At 37.9% G+C, this 11,073-nt stretch overlaps 1 protein-coding gene across 1 annotated transcript; it reads right to left on the bottom strand.

Moving 5' to 3' along the window:
- Positions 1-2,023: 2,023 nt before the first annotated feature.
- Positions 2,024-10,120, bottom strand: LOC127451764 (SUMO-conjugating enzyme UBC9-B). The gene is made up of 7 exons (XM_051716692.1): positions 9,974-10,120; positions 6,134-6,224; positions 5,627-5,710; positions 5,383-5,455; positions 5,162-5,271; positions 2,959-3,038; positions 2,024-2,872 (listed from the first exon to the last, which is right to left on the bottom strand). The coding sequence occupies exons 2-7, from the start codon at positions 6,197-6,199 to the stop codon at positions 2,812-2,814; spliced, it is 474 nt and encodes a 157-aa protein (XP_051572652.1). The 5' UTR covers positions 6,200-6,224; positions 9,974-10,120; the 3' UTR covers positions 2,024-2,811.
- Positions 10,121-11,073: the final 953 nt, after the last annotated feature.

Here is an 11,073-nt window from a genome sequence, read left to right as displayed (position 1 = left end):
ACCAGCTAGTCAAAGATGGCAAGCAACAAGGCCCTTGAGGTTACTGCGTGAACTCCCACAAGATGCACAAGTGACTCTAAAAGGTTCAGGAGATATTCTTGTATTATGTATAATTATCAAAATACAAAGTGACACATTTGGTTCCAGAAGCTTGTGTAATATGATACCACCCATAGTTAACATGCTTGCAGTTATGTGTATCTAGATGGTTACTTACTGGCTCAAATAAAATAAAAATCCCTCTGACATTCTTGCCTGCTTCAATGGACAGGTGATTCTCATGAAACCTGTCAAGAAAAATGTCCTGGTCCCATTTTACTTCAAAATCAAACTAAACAAATTAGAAATTGTGTTTTGCATATAGAAAACGAATTGTGAGATTTTTTACACATTGACAATTTTCATGATTCATTACAGAGTGCAGAAAACAAAAAAGTTTAAAACCAGTAATTAGACGTTAACACTCTAAAAATCCCCTTCATGTAATTAGCACAGGAACATTATTAATGGTTCAGTTTCTAGACTCTGACATGATTTCCCACTAATAGTTTCTAGCTGGTTTCCTTACGGATCAGGATGTAGAAATCTTGCAGAAAGAATTCATAATTGTGCTTTAACCCCACAAAAGCCTGAAGTCCAGCATTTCCCCATTTTATTAGAACAGACTTGACAAGCTCACAGTACCGAACACAGTAATTCTCATGGGAATGAGAACAGTAACACCTTACTCAGTTAATGTCGGCCTGATTAAACATTACCTTTGTGAGGAAGAATACATAATTAGTATGGAAATTCTTCTTTATCACATTTCAGTTAGAGTAGACTTATGAAATTCAGGGCCAGCTACTAGTGTTGCACCTTCAATACAGATGCTGTCTCATGGCCATCTGGCTGTTTGTCCGGGAGTACAATACATCTACTTAATCGGATAGAACTAATAAATTGGCACTTAAGACATTACAACTTGTAAAATCTAGGTGCTAGCTGTCCCATTCAGGGATGTGCAAAACTACCAATTTTCATAATCGACTAGTTGTGTTAAGGATAAAAATGTATAATATAGGCTCCATTATGGTCATGTGACCCCGATCAGATGCATTTCAGAAGGGTATAGGGACACTGTGCAGCACTTAAACATGGTTACTAATGGATATTCAACAACTAAACAGTCTAAATAACTAATATCTTATTACACAAAACTATAAAAGATAGAAATAAGAAAAGGCTCCAATAAAGAATGGCACAAAGCCGTTTCTGCACTTCCTGAACGCAGAACGACACACACTTCAAATGTAAACCGAGAGCTTGGGAGTCTCAGGGCAAACCTCGCTGCACATTCAAAAGCACAGAACTGCAAGAGCCATGTACACATTTAGTCCAAAACATGGAGCAGCTGAACCTTTTTTACTGCAACTATTTTAATAGTGTCAAACAGAATCTGCAAATTCAGGAACATTACTCACAGCAGAGAATTTAACAGATAGGGATTGTCTTGTAATGTGTTGAAGCATTGCTTTGATGGCTGTAACAGCAGCGGTACATAAAGATCCAAAACTTCTTGCAGAGGATTTTACAGTGCCAACTATTAATAACATTTAAGCACATCAAGCAATCATCACCCCAAAAAAAAAACCCCCACACACACACACTCTCCCAGAGTTTGCGTTTCTCCTAATTTAAGAATTGTGTCTTCCAATAAAACCACCATCACTAAAAATATGTTAGTAGTTGACCCCACTAAATCAACTAGTCATTTGTTGGACAACTAGTCGATTAGTCGACCACCGCAGCACATCCCTAGTCCCATTCCATATTAACGATCTAGTAACAACATACAATCTTTCCAGATTCAGCCTTTAGTGGGGGAGGGGGGACAACTATACCATAGGCATAGTCATTTCACACACACACACACACACACACACCAAGAATCACATGAAGACTTACCTTTCAAGGATGGTGTAAATGTATCCATTCACAGTTTGAAACTTGTGCACAATGTACCTGCAACCATGCGACTGGCTTTGTATAAACATTTTTATTTACTCTATACACTTACATGAACAAAACACCATATAAACACAAAAAGACTGATGCAGCAGTTAACTAACCTGCCTTCCATTTGATTCAGAGGCCATTTACTTTAAGTCTCATTAACGGTACACAGACGGCCAAGGCAGCACAATGCTAGCAAACTGAAAGGTACATGCTTAGTTCACTGCCTGCATCAGGAATGGATATTTCTCTAAAGAGACTAATTCAAAGTAAAGAAAGTATAAAAGTATTATTTTACAGCAGTTGAAATACTGACATTAATAGTAAGTTTTAAATCATTAAAATCATGAAAGACTAAAGTAGGCCAGTCTGAGAAAAAAAAAAAAAATTAAGCAAAAAGAAAAAAAGTTTTAGGCTCATACCTCTGCATCTGTGGAATATTATTTCTTCTGCAATGTGGATGATGTTTATTGTGCCTTTTTACTTTTGTAAATGTAGAGCACTGCACTGTTACAAAGTACCCCCCACCCACAAAAAAAAAAGTCTCACATAACCTGGTGAGATCTCCTTTGCTGTGGATTAGCCCAAATGGCAAAAACAGTATACAAAAGGCCAAAATTTAAAACCCCAAAGAGTGTCAGAATGAGCACTGGTGGATTGACAAATGGCACAACACATTCATTTCTTTATGCCCAGCAGGAAATTAGTATGAAATGGATATGATTTAAAAGGGGGAAGTAACTGGGGTGAGGAGACCTGGTCAAAGCCCATTTCCATTATAGTGGAGAAACTTTTTCCCACTATAAAAAATTATGTTTATGGTGAAAACTTTTTTGCTTGTGCTCGGACCCTTTTTTCATATTCCACTCTGTTTTGGCTGAAACAGAAATGCAAAACACAAGATTGATGACAAAGGCAATAAGCAGCAATAAGACCACTATATTTAAATTGGGATGAGCGTACCAGTAAATTGTGTATGCCTCAGCCTGTGCAGGGTCCTGAATATTTGGCTCGTTAAGGAGTTCTTGGATTCCTAGCAAAATCTAAAGACAAACAAACAAGACAGAAGGACTTTGCATAAAAAGCTGTGCATTGTTAGATAATACTGCCCTCTTCAGGGATGCCTTGTGCAGTCTGGTTATGGAGATTTTCCATCACCCCAACCATCCAAATAAATCCAATGTATGCATTTGAAGTTCAAATCTTCAACATCTTAATCGGACCTGAAACCTGTCAATTGTATTAAACGTTCAAAATCCAACTCAACCATAATTCAACCACAAATATTTTTAAAACATTAACCTTATTCCTGTAATGGACTTTCTTTAAATTATCAAAAAGGCAAAACACAGTAACTACACATTGCGTGTTTTGACCAAAATTGTGTTTCTTAGAAGTGGTAACCACAAAAGTCCACACTAAAACCAAGTAACTTTGGAGCCATTATCCTCAACTTCAATGTTTCAGTTTTGCCTTTGTAGGTATAAACTACACTCAAAGAACACTTTTTAGGAACATCTGTACACCTTATTCATGCGATTGTCTAATCAGCCCATCATGTTGCAGCAGTGCAATGCATAAAATCATGCAGATATGGGTCAGGAGCTTCAGTTAATGTTCACATCAACCATCAGAATGGGGGGAAAAAAAAAAATGTGATCTCAGTGATTCCGACCATGGCTTGATTGTTGGTAACAGATGGGCTGGTTTAAGTATTTCTGTAACGGCCGATCTCTGTGTGTAATGATCCATCGATATAGATATCGAAGATGTACCTTAAATACTCATGTCAGCCACGTCCGTACACATTCCCATCAGGCGATGACCCTTATTACATTCATTTGACTTTGAGTGCCAAATATGCTTTTCATGTGGGAAAAGGATTTGTGCTGGGTCTTTGAAGCCAAACTGTGCTCTGCTATCCTTGCGGCGTACAAACGTGTCAAATGGGCTTCCCATGAAATGCGAGCTCCATTGACAGTATCTGTGCGAGCGCATCAACCGGGCACTCCTTAATGTGAGCTCTCGTGACAAACGCAGAGCGGCTCACATGCACAATTAATTCAGGCTTCCATCGATATCATGGCACATGCGACCCATTTGAATTTTACATGCGCATTTGCCATTTTAAAGTACCATGGAGAAGTTCAACCATGCAAAACATCTGGACAACGCCGACATTCTGAACAGCACCAACAAGGAAAAGAGAAAATCACCTGCTCAGCTCCAGCATCAGTTATAAGACTTTACACATCTACACCCTAACTAACATTTATCCGTAACAGAATTTATTACAACTGTGGAAGTTGTAGCCAAGAAAACCACGGATAGCTGAAAAAAGTCATGGGTGTGAGAGTATTTTGAATTGGACTAAACTGAAAAAATAAATAAATAAAAATTCATCAAACGAGTGATCACTTGTGTGTGACTTTTTATATTATTTATCTGTATAATTTCTCAGCATCTGAAGTACCTTATTTTGTTGTGGATGTCCCAATGTGTACACAGAGAGCTGAATAAAATAAATCAAATTGTATTTTAGTTGCATTTGAGAAAACAATTTGTGTAAAATAGGCACGTAATATCAGAATATCACAGCAGAATTTAAAGTATCAGCAAATATCAGATCACAGGCCGAGAGAATCGATTCAAGATCATATCGTGATGAAACGTCCGATTTACACCCCTATTGATCTCATGAGATTTTTTTTTATTACGCAAAAGTCTAAAGAGTTTACTCAGAATGGTGCCAAAAACAAAACATCCAGTGAGCAGCAGTTCTGCGGACGGAAATGCCTTAGTCAACGGAGAATGGCCAGACTGGTTCGAGCTGACAGAAAGGCTACAGTAACTCGGATAACCACTCTGTACAATTGTGAGCAGAATAGCATCTCAGAATGCACAACACATCAAACCTTGAGGCGGATGGGGTACGACAGCAGAAGACCACATCGGGCACTTTATTAGGACCATAGTGTTCCTAATAAACTGCTCCTAGAGTGTATAAATCTCTTTTCAGGGAAGATATACGTTTCAGTATTTAAACTCAATGTATCAGTCAGATTTTCAGAGAGAAATTAATGCTTGTTCTTTGAGTAAAGGAACCAAAGAACTACATCTCTTACCAGCTATCAAATGTTTGAAAATAACCAACTCTTTTGCTTACCTGCTTGATTGTAATGGCAGGCCTCCAGTCTTTGTCTTCCTCTAAAATTGATAGACATACAGTACCAGAGGGATATACATTCGGATGGAATAACGGAGGCTCAAATTTACCTGAGGGAAGAGATGGCCACATGACAATATAGAACAAGTTGGCACAATGCAATGAACATGCAAACAGCATAGTGCAGATAATGAATTAGCACCACTAAACATCTGATTTACACTTTGGTGGAGAAGAAGGATAGTCATCCTTGAAGAGCATCCGAAGTTTGAACAGGCCCCCCTCCCATGGCGTCTGAAAAAAAAAAAAAAGATACCTAAAGTAAATGCAAAAACTAATAGACGCAATAAACGCATAACAAAGCTGGGAAAAAAAAAAAAATTTCAGCAAACTTGCATTGCTTTTCAGTACTAAACATTTGGCATTCAACACAAATATCATTTTCTTTCACTACTCTGCCCTTACCCCTTTTTTTCCAGGGATTGCACACTCCCAATTCATCAAGTTCATAGTTCCATCAGGGTTTTTTGTTGGTACAGCTACAAAACCCTAAAACAAGCATTAAAAAAAAAAAAAAAAAAAAAGTCGTCATTTAAAACAAATTCAGTATTCAGTTGCAAGTTTAACACTCTTGCCAATATTTTTATGCACTGTTTCTTCTATGTGCACATACACTCCGGTCCCCTACAATGAGTAGTTCTCAGCTGCTTTAATTACATAAAGTGTGTCAACTTGTGGTTTCTCAACCACAAATGGAAAGTTCCCACTTAAGTATCTAATTTGCAATCCCCCCCCCCCCCCAAAGGCTATACTGCATTTCTAAATAATTCAAATCTCTAAACTTTAAATGGGAACAGTGACATTAAAGGCCTAGAAAAACATACATCCAAAAAAATTAAACAAGACTATTTTCTCGCTCAACAACTCTAAACGACAGCTGCACATCTGTGATCTGAAACACCTTATACTTACAAATGGATGGTCTTTCCGCCAAGCCTTTCGTTCTTGTGCGAGACGACTTAACGCTATACCAGACATGACTTGTGGTCCACTAAATGTAAACCTGGAAAATACAGACAATATTTGTCTTTATGAAGACAAATGCATGGAGTGTCAACTGCATTGTGAAGCCATTTGTAGACTTCATACAATCAGCTTGCGATGTACCAAGGTAAGTTTTAATAAAATGTTTTGCATTTAATATGGTTTTAATCTCAATCCTAGTAAATAAATATTGGCTGTTATTACAGTCTTTAGAATAGGTACAAATATCTACTAATAAAAGGTTGTCAGCTAGGTTGGACAGAGGCCCAAACTACTTATGCTGCACTACATATTTTAATAATTTATGATCAGGAAAGCAGAATATTATTAAACTTGATTATAATCGAAGTAGTAGAGTATAAGTAAGGAACTGAACATAATGCAGGTGCCAAAACAATACAAATGGGCAACACATAAAAGCTCAATATTTAAAGCACAAAAGGGTGGGGGGGCTGGGTAGCTCAGCAAGTAAAGACACTGACTACCACACCTGGAGTCGCAAGTTCGAATCCAGGGCGTGCCGAGTGACTCCAGTCAGGTTTCCTAAGCAACCTATTGGCTCGGTTGCTAGGGTGGGTAAAATCACATTGGGTTAACCTCCTCGTGGTCACTATAATGTGGTTCTCGCTCTCGGTGGGGCACGTGGCAAGTTGGGCGTGGATGCTGCGGAGAATAGCGAGAGCCTCCACACACGCTCGGTCTGCGGTAACGTGCTCAACAAGCCATGTGATAAGATGCGGATTGACAGTCTCAGACACGGAGGCAACTGAGAATCGTCCTCTGCCACCCGTATTGAGTCACTACGCCACCACAAGGACCTAGAGCGCACTGGGAATTGGGCATGCCAAATTGGGGAGAGAAAAAAATAAATAAATGTGCAATCATAAAGTGTGGAATGTTATACCCAACGCATCCAAAAATATCTAATTTAATCCAAAGTAATTCAATAAATTAAGAGAATGAATGTGCTGTTTTTATATGTAAATTTAAGAGTTGAGTGGGATGGTGTGGGGAAAATCATGTAAAGAGGAATAAAAAGATCAGCGCTAATATCGGTCTATTTTGGGATCAAGAGGGTACCAACCGTTATCAAAAACCTTGATTATTCAGAAATGATTCTCTTACCCGATTATTCATTACTCAAGTTTGCACAAAGCAAATATTGTGCAAATTATTTACAGGATTTCTGAAGCTAGGTCATTCTAGGGCTGGGCGATTAATCGAATTAAATGATTACTGTGCCGCATTCCGGTTCGCAATAAAACACCCCGGCGTTATATCTTTAAAGCATCCTTTATTAAAAGTTCAAATAATAAAGGAAGCAGGTTATGAAAAACTCTGAAACTGGCATTTCACTGTGCAGTCAGCGCCGCATCTATAGGCCCAAACATACTCTACGCAAGTACGTGAACGCAGATGCACCTTGCTAAGCAAACTCTTTCACATGTCATTGCTTTATGAATTGAGCGCTGACACATTTCAAACTGCAAGTGGCGCTAGAGGATTTTCTTCTTTCAATCAACAACTGCCATGGCGGACTCGGGCAGCAATCAGAGTTGAATCTATTCGAAAAATATATACGACTTTCTGTCCCCAGTCCACTCAAACGAACTTGTTTTTACCTCCGTGTCTCTCCCCCACTCTCGACTCTTCTACCACATCCGGGCTGCATCGAAAACGTAGGCAGCTGACTTGCTGCCTAATCAGTTAAATGGCTTAACTGACAGCCGTTTTGAATGAATGGAACTCTTAGAGAACTGGTCTCCTCCGAACAGTTTGAAAAGCACCTTATTTCATCCTGCCTCTGTACACAGCCTCCAAAGGGAGCATTTTCCTGGTTTCAGGACCAGCACTTTTCATGGTCAGGCCTAAAAAAAAAAAAAAAAAAGAGAAAACCCCACACACACTATTGTCCTCATGGTTGAGGTTTGTAACTGCCAGAGCAATGCAAGAGTGCATGTAATGCATGTACAACGGGACCGCACGTTGGCCAAGCGCTCACGTCTACGTTGCGTGAAGTGACCGGGGAAGAGATTGAATCTTCTTCCGGGTGATGCACACTCTGGCGCAGGGATGCTCTTATTACAAAGTTCATATTCCGCTGTTGAAAGTAATCCAGAGCACGTAATTTTATAATTTGCAAGTGATCTAGCAACAGCTGGACCCTGTTTGATTGACAGGTGGCGTATGTGTGTGCTGAACATGCGCGTATCTTCCGAAAATGCGCGCACTAATGCGCGCCTGAATGGTCAAACATTTCAAATTCCACCAAAATGCCCGTCTTGGTGAGGCATTCATGTAAACACAAAGAGTGATGTCTAAAGTAAATGTAAACAGCAGAGAGAGAGGAGAAAAAATAAATAAAAGCAGATTTGTATTAATGTCAGACTTGCAAAGTATAGATGTAAGATAATAGACCTGCTGCCGTCTAGAGTGTCATTATAATAAAACAACCAAAACACACTTCTCTTGACAGAGTAACTTTAAGTATTCATGTATTATAATCATACAGTGAATACCAGTAGTATTTGTGTTGCATTTCATTCTGAATGAATACTTGAATAATTGATAGCCTACTGCTGTTAAACTTTTAAAACTGTAAATAAAAATAAAAAAAACTGAATTCTTAATTTGTATTTTTCCCATTACTTGTAATCTATTTCTATTCATTGCTTTTTTTTTTATGTCATTACTGACAGTTTACTAGTCAGTAATAATTACTTAAGAACTTGAAACCATTCTTCCATAATTAATATATTAGTTAGAGTTATTGTTTTGAAGCTGGTATTGAGAATCTTCAAATTTCACTACCGACTACTGAAATTTTGGTAATGTGATAATGTATAGCCTTTATTGTACATGGTAGATCTTGCTGCAATAACATGATGAAAAAGTAGATCTCATTCCATAGAAGTGTGAGTTAATGGTGATGGAGGCTTTCCTTTGACTACCATACGTAAAATAATAATAATAATGTCAATAGCCTCCTCCCCTACCCAGTGCAGTTTACATTAAGTAAATCCACTGTATAAAAAAAATAAATAAAGAGACAAGTTCAATAAATCCATTATGTTTCCAAAGTCAATGAGTAATCGTGTTAAATAATCGTGGTTATGATTTTTGCCATAATTGAACAGCCCTAGGTCTCGCTCTCAAAAAAAAAAAAAAAAAAAAAAAATTCCGTTTTCAGCCCTAAAACCTTAGGGTAACCAAATTTATGAACGGCTAAATGGCTTAACTGACAGCCGTTTTGAATGAATGGAACTCTTAGAGAACTGGTCTCCTCCGAACAGTTTGAACTTGACTGAAAAAATCAAGGGACACGTTTGTCACCATATTTTGAAGATGACCCACTTGGGGCCGAATGTTCAAGTAACTAATTATAAAATGCAAATGAATGTGTAGGCACGTCTAGTTTATTGTGCTTTGTCAACTTAACGACGAATAAATCGCGGTGAATTAATTCGAGCTGTCAGATGTGAACCAGGACGCGCATTTTCAGCGCGATGCCGCAAACCATCATTCCTCACAGCGCTCTTCTGCCGTTGATTGAGTGAAAATTACAGTGTGGTTTACGATTAAATATTCGCAAAAAAAAAACAGAAAAACTAGTTTTACAGTTCGTTATAACGCTCGCATTGTAGTATCACGCTTCGCGTTAGCATGGGCTAGCAAGATCAGCAAACAAAAACAGCGCAAACTCCGTATGATCTCATAGCAGAAAATATCCCAAAACGTCCGTTTTTTAAGTCGCTGTGGCATACATACCTCTGATCAGGGAAGATAGGTGCTGATCCTTTTAACCAAACGCTTATATTTGGGAATTCGAGTCAAACTGAAAGCAAAAAAGCTGTCGAACTTTGCCTCCTGGGGAAAAGAAAACACGGACATTTACCAACGATAACTGGGACCTATGAGCGCACAAGCATCTGCCTGAGTAAAACTTTCAACAGTGTCGATATATATTGAGTTTCACACTAAATTGATTATGCCCTGTAATTACTAGTTGATTACTTACAAGCTATTTTATATAAATACAGGCTGATGAATATCACCTGTACACCTAATTTAAAGGGATAGTTTCTCCAGAAATGAATGTTCTGTCATTATTTACTCATTCTGTTCCAAACCTGATTTTCTTTTTTTCCTTGGAACACAAAGGAATTAGACAGCATGTTAGTCTCAATCACCATTCACTTGTACTGTATGGAAATAAAGATGCAATGAAAGTGAATGGTGACTGAGGCTTACCGCCTCTAACATTCTGCTTAACTCCTTTTGTGTTTTGGAACAAGGGTGGATATATGATGACTGAGTTTTAATTAAGGGCGAACTATCCCTTAACGTTAAACATGAACAACAAATTGATTTATCAAAATGTTACACTTAATTATTCGTTTAAAGATACTGAAATAAATTCATATTTTGGGATGAGTGCAAGAACACTAAGTTTTCCTTGCATACTACGTATTTTTACAAACTAGTCAGAGTTTAAGTCTAGTAACTGATTTAAGGATTTTGGTCAGGCATTTCTTAGACAGCTCTAGGGGTCCTAGTGTTTCTACGCTCCCAAATTGCATGTACCCATTTGTTTGTTGTACATATAGTTGGGAATGTAGAGGTGAATACATTTATGGTGTAATAAAATATAAAACAATGTAAGCGTATAATACTTTTTTAAATGTAGTATTAAATATTTTAGAATAATAATTTATAATTGCTTTCCATTTGTATTTATTTATTATGTTTCTTACCCATGTCAACCCGTGATTTACTTTTTACCTGCTACTTTGTCCCAAGAAATCAGAATCTGAAGATGCTCTTTTATCCGGCCCCTGAAGACAACATCTACATAACAGGAACAAACC

This window comes from Myxocyprinus asiaticus, chromosome 14, assembly GCF_019703515.2.
Source record: "Myxocyprinus asiaticus isolate MX2 ecotype Aquarium Trade chromosome 14, UBuf_Myxa_2, whole genome shotgun sequence".
Taxonomy (NCBI): Eukaryota; Metazoa; Chordata; class Actinopteri; order Cypriniformes; family Catostomidae; genus Myxocyprinus; species Myxocyprinus asiaticus.
Note: the sequence above shows the minus strand (reverse complement) of the source record. Positions and strands in the feature narration are given on the sequence as shown.